This window comes from Podarcis liolepis (assembly GCF_965112155.1).
Source record: "Podarcis liolepis genome assembly, chromosome: 8".
Classification (NCBI taxonomy): Eukaryota; Metazoa; Chordata; class Lepidosauria; order Squamata; family Lacertidae; genus Podarcis; species Podarcis liolepis.
In genome coordinates this window covers 65,806,689-65,825,030 of record NC_139560.1, presented here as the reverse complement: position 1 = coordinate 65,825,030, position 18,342 = coordinate 65,806,689, and the positions used below count along the sequence as shown (strand labels likewise).

Genomic DNA, 18,342 nt, shown 5'->3' with positions numbered 1-18,342 from the left:
ACACAGAGCTTTGAATGGGAAAATGGTCCTAACCTCTACAAATGGAGGCTCACTTTCTAGAGGAACAATGCTAAATGTATAAGAAAGCACACTGATTTTCAGCATTGTTGGCATCCGTATGTCTTGAGAGACAACGGGGTGCACTTCCTGGGATGAAGTCAAATCACTGGAGAATCACAGCGCCTGCTGTGGCTGCAGAGACCAGTAACTCATAACTGCTGCCCCCTGTGTAGTTTTTGCTGTGTTAGCAGCACCCAAGTGACCTCTCTGGGGTGCAAGCCGGGGCAGTGTGTATGGAGGTCCTGGGTTACCTAGACGATGAGACCCTCCTCTTGGCCCCACTGATTTGGGCCAATGGAAAGCAGAGCAAAAGATTTGGCACCATCTTAGCTGTAGGACTTGGCAGATGAAGGCGTACAAGGCATCATCCAACCGCCTTAGGGACTCCACTCCGGATTTGTGTAGAGTTTACTGCTTAGCCTTTTCTTCTCCTGAAGACATACCGCAAGGCAGCGAGTGTGGATTTTTCTTCAGGGTTTACTCCCAAAGCCTTTCTCACAAATGAGTATAGCCGCAAGGCAGCGGAGGTTTAAGATCAGAGTTTTCCTTCTCCGTTTTCAGCATAATACATCAGGATTATTATTATTATTATTATTATTATTATTAATCACCCACCCCTCACCAGCAGGAATATTGTTTCCATTAGACTCTTGTGCGTTTTTTCTTTAATTTAGAATTGCAAATAGTACATGGAAGGTATTTTTCAGAAGCTATGTTTGTACCGAGCCAGAAAAATAGCAGCAAAAAAAATGAACAACATTCTTTCCTGATCTGTGGAAAAACATTTTTGCCTGATCTGTGGAATACAATATTCAGTACTTTTTAGCTGTACAGGGTTTTGTGAACAATTTTGGGGGATTTGTTTGGCTTCCAAAAACAATGCCTCAGGGTCAACAGTGCATGGATTCACAGATAAGGCATTGAAGAGAAGAGGAGGGTGGAAATGACTGGACTGCAAGCCAGTGAGATAAAGCAGTGTGAGAACTGTGGGTTCTAGTCAGGCTACAAAAGGCCTTTTTCTCTGGCGCTGTGGATAAATGGACTGTTAGACCATATTGTTCTGGCCATGCTAAGTGAGGAGATAACTCTTCTCAAGGTTTCCATTCCTTCATTTCTACCGTCATTTAAGATGCTTCTTTGGTGGGTATTGATTGCTAGATGTTTTGATGGGGGCTGAGGTGTCCAAAATATGGGCTAAGTCTTGTGTTTTACCAAAGAAAGACTGTAAAAGGTATAAATGGGTTTCAAATGGTAAAAAATAAATAAAAATAGAACAAGTCACTGCACAGGCTGTAGCCTGCACTATAAGAAGAAAGGAAGGCAGCAAAAAACAGCTAAATCAGCCCTTCTGTTTTAACAGCACCACTGGCACTAAGTAGATATCCTTTACTTTCCCTGGTTGCCTACATTGAACAGTCCATAAACAGAAGCTATGTACTACCACCAGTGTTGGAGGAAGTATGGCTCTGAGTACAGGTACCAGATACTGGGAATCTCAAGTGAGAAGATTGTTGTTGAGTTCATGTCCTGCTTTCTATTGGCATCTGGTTGGTCCCGATTCTCAGAGAGGTTTAACATTCAACCTCTGTTCTCATGGAACTCTGGGAATTCTAGTCCCCAATAACTCTTGACACTCTTAAAAACTACAGCTCGCAAAACTATTTGGGGAAAGCCACGTTTAAAGTGTTTTTAAAATGACTGAGTTGAGGGGATACAATAGTGGTTTATAAGATTATGCAGAGTGTGAGGAAAGTGGATAGAGAAATATTTTTCTCCCCCTAGAACTTGTGGGCACCCGGATGTTAGAAAATTCAGGACAGATAAAGGAAAATTCTTCCTCACGCAGAACATAGTTAAACTTTTCTGTCACAAGAGGCAGTGATGGCCACCAACTTGAACGGCCTTAAAAAAAAGGATTAGATAAATTAATGGAGAATAATGGTGGCTACAGTATGTTCTCTCTCTCTATATATATATATTAACATATAAATTATAAAATGTACCACAAAACCTATCACTTATACAATCTTTTTAGACTTCCATCAGCACCTCTGATGATTCACCGTTTTAACCACTTCTTATGCATTTCTTAACTTTATATTGCCTTTACATCTCTTAAAAAATCATCCTTCCGCTTCTTCATTTTTGCAATACTTCCAATAATACTCCTCACAAAATGTCTTGCAAACCTACAAACGTCGTCTGATCTTCATAAATACTTTTCAAGTAGTCCGTAAATTTACTCCAGTCTTCTGTGAATTTATGGTCCCGCAGGTTTCGAATCCTTCCTGTTAGTTTATCTAGTTCTGCATAGTCCATTAACTTCATTCTCCATTCTTCAATCGTCGATAATTCTTCTTGCTTCCTTTTTTGGGCGGTGGCTACAGAATGTACACCTCTGAATACAAATGGCTAGAAATCACAGACAGAGTGTTAGGGATTGGACTGAAGAGGGCGAGACCACTTCTCCTGACGCTACAGGAGAAGAGGAATGCAGTATTGATTTACAGCAGGGGTTTGAGGAAGGTCACAGCTCAGAGATAGATGAACAAAAGAGTTGGGAAGTGTTAGAAGAAGTGGGGGGATTGTGACAGGGCAGCCAGCTGACACGTTGTCACTAGAGAGTATTTCTGACCCCCCTTCTCCCAGAACTCAGTGTTCATTAAGTGTGCAGTAACAACGGAATCAGAGATTTTGGGCCACAAGCAGCCACCGTAAAGGGAGATGCTGTTACTAGGAAGGCGGGAGGAGGAGCCCAGTTTGGAGCAATGCCATTGTTAAGGAGTATTGTGTTCTTTTGCCTCCCATTATTAAGATTAAATAAAACTCAATTAAAAAGGACTATACCTTGTTTTCTCTGCCCTTGCTGCAACCGGGGGAGGAATGGTTTTCTCGAAGCCTTGACAGAGTCTTGACACAGAGACAGCGCTGTTGTGCTTAAGTTCTGTTTGCGGACTTCCCATGGGTATCTGATTTGCCACGGTGGGAACAGAATGCTGGACTAGAGAGGCTTTTGCCCTGATCCAGTAGGACTCCTCTTATGTCCATGCTGCTCTTACTTGGAGATGAAAAGAAGAATTTTATCCATAACTCTTCCAGCTTCCTGCCATGTTGTATTAACTGGGAAGGGTGATATGGACATGGTTTTAAATAGAGTTGGCTAGACAGTCCCGGAAATAAACAGGGCAGTTTCTAAAAAGCTCTTAAAACCACTAAGTAAAAACCTAGGTTATAGAAAACAATGGTACTGTTGATGGCTGCGATGCCCTAGTCTTCAGGCTGAGTATCTGTGGGGGCTTGTGACATGAAGCTGGTTTGCAACGTTTTTATCCATTCTTTATTAAAACATGTAGCCAAAACATTTTACTATAGGAAAGCCACCCAAAAGATGTTCAGGATTCGCTTGTCACTTCGAGCTTCTAACAAGCAGTTTGCTAGAAATTAGTCCTTTTTCCCATGGATTGATAAGCCTGTTTTTCAGTCCCTATCTATGACCATCCTGCTTTCTGAGCTCTACCCAAGGTCATGTATATTTTCACTGGGATATGCCTTTAATATTGCATTTAATATGATCTTTCCTTTTATGTGTAACAGGACGGGTTGATTTACAGCAAGGCAACTGAAACTGATTTTAATCACAATAAAAACAAATCCTTTTCTTAAAAATAAACCAAAGCTCAAGCAAAAAGGTTTTTACATGGCTTAAGAACAGTTTGCTTTCACCATCCCATTCACCTCCAGTCAAAATATTCAGGTAGGCAAGTGCTGGTTTGTTACAAAAGCAACACCTTAAATTTCATTTGTACACAGTCCATGTATAAAATTTGTGTGACAGCTTCTGTAATGCATATGTGAATATACTTCACTGAATGTCGTGGGACGTACTTCTGGATAAACCTGCATAGAATTGTGTTGCACAAATCTCTTTATTAAACTTGAAAATATGCACGTTTCAGTTGAATTTATTGTTGCTTTAGCACTCCACCAGTGCTTTAACATACAAGTTATCATATAAAGTTGCAATTCCAATTTGTAACCATTAAGGGGGTACCCTTATACAAAATAAACAGCATGTCTGACAACGTCCACCATGCATTGTAAATATGATCTCCAGATCTTACTCCTGAAAACATGCCGACACATCATGACTTTGTACAGTTATTATTTCATTTATTTTAAAATACTTATAGGCCACTTTCATGAATACAAATCTTTCAGGGAGGCTTACATAATAATAATAAAAATCTTTCAGGGAGGCTTACATAATAATAATAAAAATAGAACAAAGCATAAAAGCAAATAACATTACTACAAATCTCCCTGGCAGTAATAAAAAGACCCAGTCTATAATGTAAAACATGATTTCCACAAAACTAGCTGTTCAGAGAATACAGAAGAATGCCCAAATCAAAAAGAAAATACAGCTCTTGTGCGTGCCATCTGAAATAGGTAAGTCTTCAAGGCCTTTTGGAATGACTAATCTAGGTGGCCATCTCCGGGGGTTACTGGTAGAGTTGTAGAGCGCTGGGGCCACCACAGAAAAGGTCCTCCCCTCATCCCTGAAAACTTCATTGATCTGAGGGGCAGACAGTTGAGAAAGGACTCTGTTGTAGATATTATGGGCTGGCAGGCTGATATATACAGTATATGCAGGCAGCCCTTCAAATAGCTCCAGTTCAAATAATTTAAGACTTTAAAGGTTAAAACCTCTAAAGGGCCTTCTCAGTGGCTGCTCCCAGACTCTGTAACATGTGCCCTGGAGAAGCTAAACTGGCTCCCTCTTTGCTGTCCTTTCACCAATAGGTAAAGATTGGGAACTGACTGGTTTTAATGAAAGGGCTCGTGCCATGCTGTTTTTATTGTAATCATTTGTGTATTTAAAACATTTTATATGTGTATGCAGTTTTAATTCTATCAATGTTTAATTGCTTTTAAACTATTGTCATTTCTATGTTTTTAGTGATTCTCTTTTTTTTATCTGTAGGCTGCCTTGAGTCCCACCAGGGGGAAAAGAGGGGTATAAATAAATATACAGTGGTACCTTGGATGTCGAACAGCTTAGTTGTCAGACAAATCGGCTCCCAGAAACCACAAACCCAGAAGTAAGTGTTCTAGTTTGCAAACGTTTTTCGGAAGCTGAATGTCCGGCGCAGCTTCCATGGCTTCCGCTTGAGTGCAGGAAGCTCCTGCAGCCAATTGGAAGCCGTGTCTTGGTTTTCGAATAGTTTTGGGAGCCGAACAAACTCCCGGAACAGATTAAGTTTGAGAACCAAGGTACCACTGTATAATAATACAAGTAATAAAACCAGCACTATGAATTGGGTTCAGAAATGCTCCAAAAGCCAGAGAAGCTGGTATAATAATAGTCCTACAGGATTGAACTGCCCCACTGACAGAACTTTCTGACTGCTGCATTGTGAACCTGTGAACCAGCAGAAGTTTCTGAGCCATCTTCAAAGATGCCCTCACATAGAGCACATACAACTAGCCAAGCCTAATAGTGACTAGAAGATGAGTCACTGGGGCTAGGCCTGACCTCTACAGATAGAGCCACAGTTGGTGCACTAGTCGAAGCTGGTGGAACATATTCCTGGCTACTGGTCTTCCCCAGCTAGCACTGAGTCCACAGAACGACTTCAAAACAGCAGAAGGAAAAGATGCGTAGCTGTAAAAAGCATAGAGTCTGGGTAAGTCATTTCCTGGTTCACACTGATAATATATTTTTTAATGTCCTGAGGATATAAGGGAGAAATGCTCATAAGAACCAATGGAGAACTCCAGGATTCTAATCTAGCTACAGCTGGGCATATATAACACCCCATCTTTGCTCAGCAATGGAGAGAAAACCCTCAAAATGGAGATAGACAAATAGCCCAAAGACTGAGCGGTGGATATGAAATGCTCACTGACCATTGAAGGGTGGGGGGCAAGAGCAAAACTGTGCAGGCTAAGAAGGGAAATGGAATGAATGTCTGGAATCCTGATCACAAACACAACATACTGCCATATTCTGTTGCAGCGCCCCACTTTTCATGTCCAGATTAGTGTCAGACTAGAAGCAAAGTTTGAACCAGGACTTCCTAGCTCATGCCGAAGTCCCTTTCCTCCTATGCTGCGCTAGCTCTCTCTAATGGTCATTTCTGTAATATCTGAGGAAGAACTCACATCCATTAAAATGGACATGATCAGTTCTTATAAGAACCTGTGATGGGGCAGTCATTAAGCGGAAGCTCTTGCGAGTTTGATGCCAGGAGGCGCCCAAGATATCACGACAAAAGGCCATGACCGCCGTCAGTGTGTGCTCTCAGCAAGGCCCGAGGATCCCCACGTCCCTCCTCGCCAAACCACACAGCCCTCAGGCCAGCTGTACAGATAGGAGGAGGCGGCGACAAGCAGCTTTCTTAAATACACACACACTTTCCCACCCCCCACCCTGCCGGTACCTCAGCTGAGTGACAGCCTCTTGATGTTGCGTGCGAGTGAGTTCAGCTGGTGCTGTGTGGTCTGGGTGTGTGGTCTCCAGCTTGGCCGAGAGGCTGCTAACAGGGTGGATGAGAGAGAGCAACTCTGTTTACTTTAATTTATTTCGGATGCCGGAACTGTGCCCAGAGTTTCTCCTGAGCTTGATTCCACAGTTAGTGGCAGCAATCCCTCACAGCTGCGGCGCAGTCTGAAATATGCGCTGAACTCCTCGACCAAGTGCCTTTGCAGCATCTGCTTCAAGTCCAGCCTGCTAATCCCCTGTGACTCAGAAATGTTAATGGCATTGCTGAGTGCTGTGATTATTTTGGTTTTACTATGTCAAGATAGGATCTCCCTCTCTCTTTTTCTCTCTCTGTCTCTGAATCCTGGAAGATGTACTTTTTGTGGGTTATTTAATGCAGGAATTTTAAGATATTGGTAATATGTACTGTAGCTATGAAGTCTGATACAGCAGGTCTTTTTAAAGACGTGTGTGTGTATGTGTGTGTGTGTGTGTTTAGCTGTGACATACAAAATTGTAATCTAGATTCCAGATCTATTTGGGTCATGCAATGAACCTCAAGTTGTGCAATCTCATATTCATATTTTGACCCTTTCCCATTAATTTACATTTTAATTTGCTCACTGCTTTAGAATTGGTGAAATGCCAGAAATCTGCTTTTATTTTCTTATTTATTGTACGTATTGATATTATACCGTAAACTGCTTCAAAGGCCTGTTTATTGGGATAGTAAAGCACATTAGGAATGCTAGAATAAAGCCGCAACCTTATATACTTGCTTACCTGGAAATATGTTCAATGGGACTTACTTCTGAGTAGAGATATAGAGGATTGTACTGAAAAACAAAACAAAAAAAACCTATTCAAAATTGACTTGTCATTTGCTAATATTTGCTTGATGTGAATGCCGGTTACGACAAGATAAGGCAAATTAACCTTTAGTTATTTAGACTGTTTCTTTATGCGTGCTTATCTTTTCATTTTAAGTAGCTTAGAGATATTTGAGAATATATTTTTTTTTGAACCAAATGTAACATTCATGACCAATACTTGTTTAAAATGACAAGTCTCCTTTCATTATTCAAATAAACATGCATTCACTCTTAATATGACTTGGAATTCCAGCATTGTTTAGCTTATTCATTCCTAGTCTTTTCTGGCAGACTTGCAGGAATGAACTTAGTATTATTGATGCAGCGTTGAAGGCTGTAATATTCATAGCAGTGGTGAAGGCTCTTGCAAATCTGTGGGCTAAAGCTCTCCAAAGGGATTAAGGAATATCACCAACATTTTTTTTAAAAAAAAAGTATTGAGGTGGAGGGGGGAAGTGCCTTACTGTTTTAACTTGTGTCTACTATATTTCTGCATTTATGTTGAATTCTAATTTTCCTTAATTTGTTCTTGTATTATCTGCAGTGATCTCAGATCACAGCTTGGAAGAAGTGAAATGGTTCACTGTTTCAGTCCCTGCCTGTGACATGACACACAGGGGTGGGGGGAAGAGGGGAGAAAAAATGCAAACAGTCATCAAATCTTAGTTTAACAAAGTTAAATATAAGTTCTTTGGGGAAGGGTCATAGCTCAGTGGTCAGTATAGACAATACTGAACTAGATGGGCAGATCAGTCGGTCTAAAGCAGCTTGCTTTGTTCTTATAATGGCCAGTTGGAATGGATGTTGTGTTGTTCAGCAAACCAGTTACATAAGAAGTAAAGCAATAATAATGCCATATAGGTATCACACTTTTAAAACATGAGACAGCAGGGGGACTGTATTTTTTAAGACAATGCTTTCTAAGACTCACTCATTCAGAACACTTTTATCCTTATGTGGTTCTTAAAGCAGCTTACAAAATATTTGCACAATTCAATCACGTTTAAAAACTTTTTGACCCATACTCAGAAATAACATTTATTAGCAGTGTTTATACACATTTATGTTTAAGAAGACCCCAAAGTGCTTTCCATATCACTACAATATCAACAGAAGACAGAATACATTTAAGACCTCCGTACTGACCAAAATGCGATTTCATGCATTTAACAACTAAAAAAAATACCAAGAAAGAAAGAATTTAAATTCAGACCCAAACATTTCTCACTCATTCTTGGTCCTCCCTGGTGTTGCCAGTGGGACAGGAGGCCCACTGAGTTTCTTTGAAGTTAGTTGAGTATCACAGCCTTGGAGTCAAACTCCCCCTCTTCAGCAGATGAGTTCAAGGATGTGGGGTCGAAGGAGAAATTGCAGACAGAAGCACTGCCACAAGACTATACCTTGGTGCCAGTACCCCACCAGCCTAAGGATGTTGTATTGCCATCCTCTGACTCAGAGGACTCTATAGCAGAAGCCCCAGTACAACCGGTCTCCTTCACTTGCAACTGGGACAAAACGGCTGCTCTTACATAGGGATAGCTCGAAGTCTGACTGTTGCTGAAGCAACACCCAAAGGCTGTTCTCCTGTCACATTGAGGATGAACGCTGCACAAATCAGCTTTGCTTTGTTGCTGTGGAGGTCAGCACTTGCAGCAAGACACTGAGCAGTTGAACTTTGCTCAGTCCATGGTGAAGACAGTCTTTCTTTACTGGTTCCCATGGATGGCCTCTAAAACCAGGGAGAGGGGCTAAGCCGTCAGAAATTGCTCAGCCTGTGTTCAAGTCAATTCTCCCCTCATGCATAAGGTAAAGGGACCCCTGACCATTAGGTCCAGTCGTGACCGACTCTGGGGTTGTGGCGCTCATCTCGCTTTATTGGCCGAGGGAGCCGGCGTACAGCTTCCGGGTCATGTGGCCAGCATGACTAAGCCGCTTCTGGTGAACCAGAGCAGCACACAGAAATGCCGTTTACCTTCCCGCCGGAGCGGTACCTATTTATCTACTTGCACTTTGATGTGCTTTCGAACTGCTAGGTTGGCAGGAGCAGGGACCGAGCAACGGGAGCTCACCTTGTCACGGGGATTAGAACCGCCAACCTTCTGATCAGCAGGTCCTAGGTTCTGTGGTTTAACCCACAGCGCCACCCACGTCCCGACATCTTCTTAAAAACAATACTTTTTTGTAGATGTACTGCTTTCTCATATGCAAATTTAATCAATTGATAAATATATTAAGCAATCAAAGATGTAATTATTGTGTAACAGTCCTAATGTAAACACAATGTTTTCATTGCCCAAGCTTTGCTTCTTTTAAATTTACTTATTTTGCTGATAATGGACACTGGTCAAACTCAAAGCACTATAATGCTCTTGAGTCTTTTCTTCATGCTCATCATTCCAGTGCAGTTTTTTTTTTTTAAGTGTTCTGCAATAAGCACGGAAATACCTGAGTAGAAATATTAGATTTTGGGAGGCTCAGCATTTTTATTACATGAATTCATACTGTAATGGAAAGAGGCAGAGTGTGCCAGCTTCTGAAATCCAATAAAGCGTGCTGCAATATTTTCTAATATTACTGTCTAGTATATTCTTAATTCCAGTGCATCACCTGAATGCCTTGGCATTATAGACTAAGGGGAAAGTGGAACTGGGGGGAAAAATAAATACGGAGAAAATAAATCTTCAGCATATAATTTCCTTCATATTAATATTGCTTTTAAAAATAATAATAATAGTTTGGGCCTTTATTTTTGACCCTAGGATTATTGTTCTCCCAACATGTCTTACTGTGCATAAGGATGTCTTTTACTCGGGTAATTCACTGAATTTGTGCTCCTTGCACAGTATTCATGTTCTTACACTTTGGCCTGTCGCCAGAGTTTCAAACTTTCAATAGGTTAGAAAGTTGCAATCTCCACACACACAAACACACACCCCACTGAAAGTATCAGATCAACAACATTAGTTTATTTATTTTTTGCATCAGTTTTAACATCGCCCCTGTGTGTAAACGCTCTGAGTCTGGACTATAGTTACAGGAAGCTCCTTGCACATTGTTGGATGTTCTAAATAAATATTAACAAGTAGGGAAACAAGCCACGCTGAGCAAATCAGATGGGGTCATGTTGTACTGATTTCTGTTTCAGTGTATCTGAAGAAGTGTGCATGCACACGAAAGCTCATACCAATAACAAACTTAGTTGGTCTCTAAGGTGCTACTGGAAGGAATTTTTTTTTTAATTTTGTTTCGACTACGGTAGACCAACACGGCTACCTACCTGTAACTTGCACTGATAGAGGAATTCTATCCCTGCACTACCCCACTGCCCCTAAATTGCAGCAATCTGGGAGGAAGGTTGGCAACTCTGCAGGTCACCAGGGTACAGTAGATGGTTTTGCAAATTGCAGCACTTGCCGCCCTCCTAGCTTCAACGACCTGTCTCCTCGCCTTGTTTGAAACAACCACATTGCGCTGTGAACTTTCCGTCCAGAGCCTCTCGTGGAGGGAGCACTGCAAATACCGCAGTGTTAACAAGCTAACAGTGAAATAACATACTGAAATCTGGGGTAGCATACCTGAACCAACAGCATAAGGACAATTGTTTTCTGAATGCTTTGCTACTGAACGAATAATAATAAAAAAAGGAAATGTATTATTCTGCCACAAGGTAGATAGAGGAGAAGCAGCAATAACTCAATTTGCACGGATATAACGCGCGCGCTCGACCCTGGCGAGGGACATGGAAAGGAGCGAGGAGGAGGGGTGGGGCAAAGAACTCTGCCGCTCCCTCCTCTCGCGAACCATTGGCTGCGGACGGCTGAGTGGCAGCGCCGGCTTAGCCAGCCAGCCGGCGCTCGCCCGGTTACGTCATGTGCGTCGGCCTCCGCTCCGTCGCGTCACTTGCGTAGCGCTCCTTCCGCCCCTTTTCCGCCAGCTGCTCTTCCGGCGGGAGGTAGGTCTCTGCTTGAGTGGCGTTTTAGGGAGCGGGGCGGCGGCTGCAGGCTTCCTGCCTCAGGTGGCGGTTGACGGTTGGGAGAGGGTCCTTCTCCGCCACCTCCGTTTCCAGCTCAGCCGAGGGCGCTGAGGGAAAGCCCGGCTGACTGGTTGGGTGGGGCTTTTATTTTTATATTATTTTATTTTGCCAAGGAAGAGGGTGGGGGAAGGGAGTTAACTGGGAGGGGTTTTTTGTTTGTATTTTGCATTTTCTGTTTTTATCTTGTATTTTTACGCTGTGAACCGCCCTGAGGTCTTCAGATGAAGGGCAATACATACATACATATATATATATTACATATATACACACACACACATATATATAATACACAATGCAGGCACACACACATATGAAATAATAATACAAGCATGCAATAATAATAATATGAAATAATTATTCATATTATGAAATAATAACAACAACAACAATAATACAAGCACACCCACCACACATGCATACCCCACTGGCCGGCTTGTAGGTGAGCCTTGGGATGCCACCATGCGCTTTGGGCTTTCTGGGCCACCAGGCTATCATGGGTCACGGCCAGCCTAGTGTCACAACTCAGACAGCATGCATGAAACATGTTCTGGTTCAGCCTCCTTGTACAGTCATACCTTGGAAGCCAAACAGAATCCTTTCATTTGACTTCCAAAACATTCAGGAACCAAGGTGCGGCTTTCGATTGACTGCAGGAACCTTCTGCAGCAAATCGGAAGCCGCATCGGATGTTCCAAGTTCCAAATAACATTCTCAAACTGGAACAATCACTTCTGGGTTTGCAGAGTTTGGGAGCCAAAAGGTTCATCTCGCAAGGCGTTCAACTTCCAAGGTACGGCTGTACTTGATCCAGCACTTGCAATGCCTAATCCTAACCTTGCTTCACTCAAATGTACTGTTACGCCATGCTCAGTGAGGCTTTACTCTGGAGTAAGCTAGTGAAGGATTTGAGCCTTGAAGCAGTTTATTGTTGCCGCCATTGCCTTGAGCATGGGGGTCATGCCCATGGGTTGCTCCTGTCACCTTTTCAAGCCAATGTCTGGCCGTTAAGTTTGCCTAGTGCAGAAGGCCTGGGTGATTTGCAGTAGATCTGCAAGGTTTCTGATTCCAAACTTAAGCTAAAAATAGCAGGAATTAAATAATGCCCCCCACATGCCCTAAGTTACACTACAGAATTAAATAAATTTAGTACTCAAATTGATTTAATTCCAAGTGCAAGTCTTTTGAACCAGGCTCTTTTTAGTGTGCGTATCTGTCTTTCTAGTATAAGACCCTAAGCCCAGTACATAAGGTGGACCACCGCTGCTATGCCACCCTCCAGGCAGTGATGGTGTTGCCACTTGCTGGATGCAGTGACAAGGGCAGGGGAAGCATTCGGATGGCTGGAGCAGGCATGCTTTCACCTGTTACTACCATTCCACTGCTTCCTGCATCCTTTGCTACCGTACTCCCAAGTAACAGCGGCACTGCCACATGCAGAACAATGGTGCAGTTGTGGTGCCCCATCTTGCACACTGCAATAGTGCACACCTGAAGTCTGCCCAACCCAGATATATCCTGTAGAAAGAAGGGCACTTTGACAGGTAATTTCATGCTTGCTTTTGATGTGAATCATTTTGGCTCATGGTTCCTTTCAGATATCTCTGAAAACAAACTTAATGCCCAATATGGTAATGTTGCCGTAAAAGTAGTTCCATTGGAGTTGCTGACACAAGTAAATAGAACTTTAATTCCTAATTCTCATCATGGGTGTGGATCTGAATGTCCAACCGGTATAGCAGGAATCAGGGCATTTGTGTACAGGCCACCCACATGGAGCTAGTGGTTCACACAGACAGCGTTGGCTGGGAGCCTGGCAGCGATCCTGGGAGCTCCCAGGGTTTTCAGATGGGCGCCCCCATGCATCTGACCCAGCCCTAATTCGAAAGTTGAGAAGTTTCATCTTGATATTCCTTAGGAACCATCAGCACTTAAGAATTAAACACACCTTAGCAAGCCATTTTAAATCACGCAATTGAGCGTTTCTAGGTTTTATCGTAATTGGTGCGATGTCAACATTTCACTTTTCTCCCTGATTTAGACTGCTGAATATATCAGTCTTTCATCAAAGAAGAAAGCTATAATGTCTCATGCACGCAAGCCCCCTCTTGTGACGGGCATTTCTCCCAATGAAGGCATCTCATGGACAAAGGTCACAATTCGAGGAGAGAACTTGGGAATGGGCCCAACAGATCTAATAGGTAAAGTCAAGAAAGCTGTTTCCGTCTCGATGGCAGTACTATGCACCCAGCAGAGTTTATTTGGAAATGTGCAGTTGCTGATAATTTACAGTAGTGGTATTATGAAAACACTTGATAGACAATAAAATGTTGTTGGTTTTTCTTCATGAAGTTGAAGAGATCTTTCCTAAATACCAGGGGAGGAATTCAGTGTTGTGCTAAAACAAACGTTCAGTTAGCTCGAGTATTTCCACTTGCATGACAGAACAACCCCTCTCACCCCATGTGCCGTTCTGGGGGTTCTCCTGACACCTCTGGAGCCAATTTGAGGGATGGGGAAGAGGGGGGAGCCCTGTTGCAGAACTGCTTAGTTGAGTCCAGCCCAGGGGAAGTATTGTTGCGGTATTTCTTCCTGAGCTTCCTTTTTCTCAGATCATGTTGAAATGATGGGTCAGAAGGGATGCAGTGAAAGGTTTTCTGCCAGGGGAAATTTAATTTGCCCCTTCAAGTGTCTCACGCCCCCAGTTTTTAGAATCACTACAGTAACATGCCACTTGTTCTCTTTGAGCAAGCTTGCTGTGTTGTATCTGTATCATCACTTTCACCCGGTAGTCAAGACTGAGTATTTCAGTACTGGCTACTAATGTTTATGTATTTAGAGCAACACTTAAAAAAAAATTCTGGAGTGAATGCATAAGACACTTGAGATGCGTTTGTGGGCTGAAAGCACTTCAGGCTCCCCCGATAATGATAAAATAAAAAATATTCACTGTTAAGCAACATTTGTTCCTCTGCTTTGTGTGACTCTCTCAGGCTTGACAATCTGTGGACACAACTGTCTTCTGACTGCTGAATGGATGTCTGCCAGCAAAATTGTGTGTCGAGTAGGTCAAGCTAAGAATGACAAAGGGGACATTATTGTCACTACAAAGTCAGGAGGCAAAGGAACTTCCACTGTTTCTTTTAAACTCCTGAAACCTGATAAAATAGGTATGGTTGTATTATCCATTTATTTCTCTTCCTGTAAGTATTGTTCTGTAATAATTTTTTTTTGTAAAAAAGGAAATCTTCATGGGATGTGCAAGTGGGTTTCTTGAACAAATCGTAATACTGTATTTATACAGATTTATACTATTGGCCTATCTAGTCCAGTTCTGTCAACTCTGACTGGCAACAGTTACCCAACCTGTCTCAGGCATAGGTTTTATCCATGCCTGGTCCTTGAAGTTGGTATTGAACCTAGGGCCATGTAGAGTATTTATTCTGACTTTGAACGTCAGCTGTTCTATGTAAAATCTTATGAATTCAAAATACTTGAGCTTCTCTTGGTTGCTGATCAATTTTTAAATTAGGCTATTCTTATACTAGCACCTCAAGCTCATGGACTTCTGTATAGTAGTATGTTCTGTTGTATCCAATGGGCATTCCACTGAGTTTCTAATAAAACTGCTATGATTATATGATTATATACATGATATACCGGCCCTTGATAGCGTAAAATATATTTGAATCTTTCTGATGCTATTTGGGCACGTGTGCATTTTAAAGCAGGGTGGAATGTAGAGCCAAAATTAAATGTATTATTTTTGCCAGTTGAAGTTTTCCTTTTGCAGTATAGATACAGGAAAGCAAACAACAACAACCCACCATATTTTGTGTCGTAGGTGAGAAATCCAAATAAAATCCTCTGAACCGTATTGCTCTGTAACTCTTTGGCTGCAGAGGCAGATTAGGAGCAGGATTTCGAGGTTGCTTTTACCCTATTTTCCCCCAGACAATTATCTAAGTATGCATTTTATACTTGTAGGACTTTTTGACTTAGTGCATGAGAACTTCACGATGCTCGACAGAGCTTGTTTTTCTAAGGATATCTCTTTTGTTTTCTCAAGGTATCTTGGATCAGTCTGCAGTCTGGGTTGATGAAATTAACTATTACGACATGCGCACTGACAGGAACAAAGGGATGCCCCCTTTGTCTCTGCGCCCTGCTAATCCTCTTGGTATTGAGATAGACAAGTGAGTACCAAGTAGTATCAATTTACATTCTTACCTGACTTCCCTGTAAGAATTCAAAAATATTTCAGAATGTGAGATTTGAAGAAAGCAAGACTATAGTATGATTTCACTTTGCCATGGAAAGATATTGTTTCTTCAGTTTCTTATTCTGGAAATGGGAAGAATAATTACTGTATATTTCTGTCTGAGGTTATGCCCTATCAACTCAAGAATTTCTGCATGTGCAACAGGTCTTTTCCCCCTGCATGTGTGCCAGTCCCTCCCCAAATCTATTCTTGACAGCTAAGCGGAACCCCCCAGAACAGATCACGTTTTAGCCAACTAAGTCCTACCCAGAGTAGGCTCATTGAAATTAATTGAACTGTTAGTCATGTTCATTAATTTCAGTGCGTGAACTCTTGAGTGGGGCTGACATTGGCTACAACCCTTAGTTTTCATAACATACTGAATATTAGTGTTGTTCATATTTTTATTTATGAAAATATTTCCACACCACTTTTTATTTACAGAGAGGAATATGAAAGTGGTTCACAGTAATAAAACATAACAAATCTAGTTAAGACTTCATACAGTGTGAACAATTTTAATAGCTGTGGGGGAGGACAGGATGAGGTGGCAAATGACCTGAGATCAGCTGTTAAAAGCACTAGCTAGTTTTATGTGATTCTGTTTAGATTGGGATTTGCAGCAGGAGTTGCAGAGTAAAAATATATTTTCCATCCATCTGTCTTTTTTCTTTTAGTTTTTATTGAAATACTAATTTGTTTCCTAACCACAAATCTGAGTGTTTTTATACACAAATGCCACATTTATGCCAAGGTTCCAGTAGTTGCATTCATATAAAAAACAGTTTATATATATTTAAAACACTTGCTGTCATAGCAAGTTAAGTGCTGCAGTGCTACTCTAATATTGCAGATGAACATACCATGAAGAAGTAGATGCAGATAGCTGGGCACTTCGCCAGCGGCCCTGAGGTTCCTGTCTGGTGTACTGTCCTGTCTACTTCTGCAGTCCTAGTGGTGAAGGAACCAGCTAGGAACGAGAACAGTGGTTATAGAGATATCTGGCCATGTGGTAGACATGGCTGTGTTCAGGAGTTCCTTAGGGTCAGTGGTGGTACAGGGGTCTGCTGATGGCTCCTTGTCCTCCTCTTCCATTGAGGAGACAACCAGCTCCAGGTCTCATCAAGGCTGAACCTCAATACTTGCACAGTAGACGGAGAAAAGCAGGCTTTCAGATAAACCAGCACAGCAAATAGTGCTCATCTTTTTAAAAAAATAACAACAAAACTAACTTTAGGGATATTGACATACAACATATGACAACATAGTAGTTTTGGCTGGCATGTGACCTCAGTGCTACAATAGCAATTTTAACAAAAATCTTTCTAATCTGGATATAGTGTTTCTGCTAAATATAGCAGACAGTAGTTACTATGTATTGTAGGTTCAATCCCGTATAAATTAGGTTACTTTATTTAATTTCCAAGAGGACTATATGTGTAGCAGTGCAAACGTCTACAGCAGTGGAGAACCAATTCTAGCAGGAAAGCCGTTCTTCCATAATGGCTAATGCTTGGATCCTTAAAAAATTAACTTAAGGAAGTTCACACAAGGAAAGCTGCCTGTTCTCTCCCAACACCCACTATAGAAGAAGGTCACTCAGGTTTCAGACTTGTTGTGAAAACCCAGACCACAATAAACTTATTTGCATTTAAAGTGTCATAGGACTGTGTCTTTTTGAGCAATACAGTTACTCAGTGGCGTAGCGTGGGTTGTCAGCACCCGGGGCAAGGCAAGTAATTAGCACCCCCTAACCCGTGGATTTGCGCCTCCTAACCCCCAGATGTTGCGCCCGGTGCGGCCGGCCCCCCCTGCACCCCCCATGCTACGCCACTGCAGTTACTCTGTGCTGATAAAACTGATTTGTAGCTCCTTTCTTCTCTGACATGAATACGCATTCCCTAAAATATGACAGTAATGAGCAATCCTACATATACTTCATCTGCCTAGGACTGGCTAGGAATAATAGTACAAAGCCTGTGTGTGCTTTGCGTCCAGTTACTATGTCATTCCTAGGCATTTCTCGAAATATTCGCAGTAGCACTACATGTCGTTTTATTAGTAAATTTAAAAATGGTTTCCATCTGCAAGGTCTAGCTTGTTGAGCATACACTGCCACCTAATGGAGTGTGTGAATCCTCTTTTGTGTAGGCAAAGTTGACAATTTTATCAGAGGTAGTTTATTTTTTTGTTTATATGTAAATACAAGAAGACTGTCATTCAGCATCCCAGCTGGGAAGCTAGCTGCAGGTTTAGTTAAATATTTTGATTGTCAGCATCAGAAGTCAAAATCTTACAAGGAAAGAAAACTTCATATCAATATAGGCAAGGTGATGCCTTCATAGGCCTAATCTGGCCAGCGTTAAAACATTTCCAATGATTTAATTGTGCTCTCGGCTCTTCAGTTGAATGGAGTAAAAGTGCTCAGCTTTGATCAGGTTTTGCCCTGTATTCACCATCAGTTGAAGGTCCTTCTGTTGTCTCCCACTGTCTTATATGGATGCAGTCAGCAATAGTGAAGTGAGGTTCTGCCACATCAGTGTTGCCCTTAGGCTGGGTCCAGATTTGCCATTAGCTGTCCTTTGGACTGTTTCCAAAGGCCATCCTTGTCCTCTGTCCTACCATTGGAGAAAGT

The 18,342-nt window shown here is 41.9% G+C and overlaps 1 protein-coding gene across 3 annotated transcripts in view; it reads left to right on the top strand.

The window, feature by feature from the left end:
* Nucleotides 1-11,288: 11,288 nt before the first annotated feature.
* The window catches only part of EXOC2 (exocyst complex component 2), an 85,116-nt gene continuing 78,062 nt past the window's right edge, over nucleotides 11,289-18,342 (top strand). Inside the window, exons 1-4 of one of the 3 annotated variants that reach the window (XM_083519143.1) lie at nucleotides 11,289-11,368; nucleotides 13,488-13,647; nucleotides 14,440-14,616; nucleotides 15,516-15,642. In XM_083519143.1, the coding sequence (XP_083375269.1) occupies nucleotides 13,530-13,647; nucleotides 14,440-14,616; nucleotides 15,516-15,642 (422 nt within the window). In that variant the 5' untranslated portion in view covers nucleotides 11,289-11,368; nucleotides 13,488-13,529. Of the gene's footprint in view, nucleotides 11,525-13,487; nucleotides 13,648-14,439; nucleotides 14,617-15,515; nucleotides 15,643-18,342 lie in introns of all 3 variants that reach the window. The other 2 variants (XM_083519144.1, XM_083519145.1) reach the window with 2 other exon arrangements.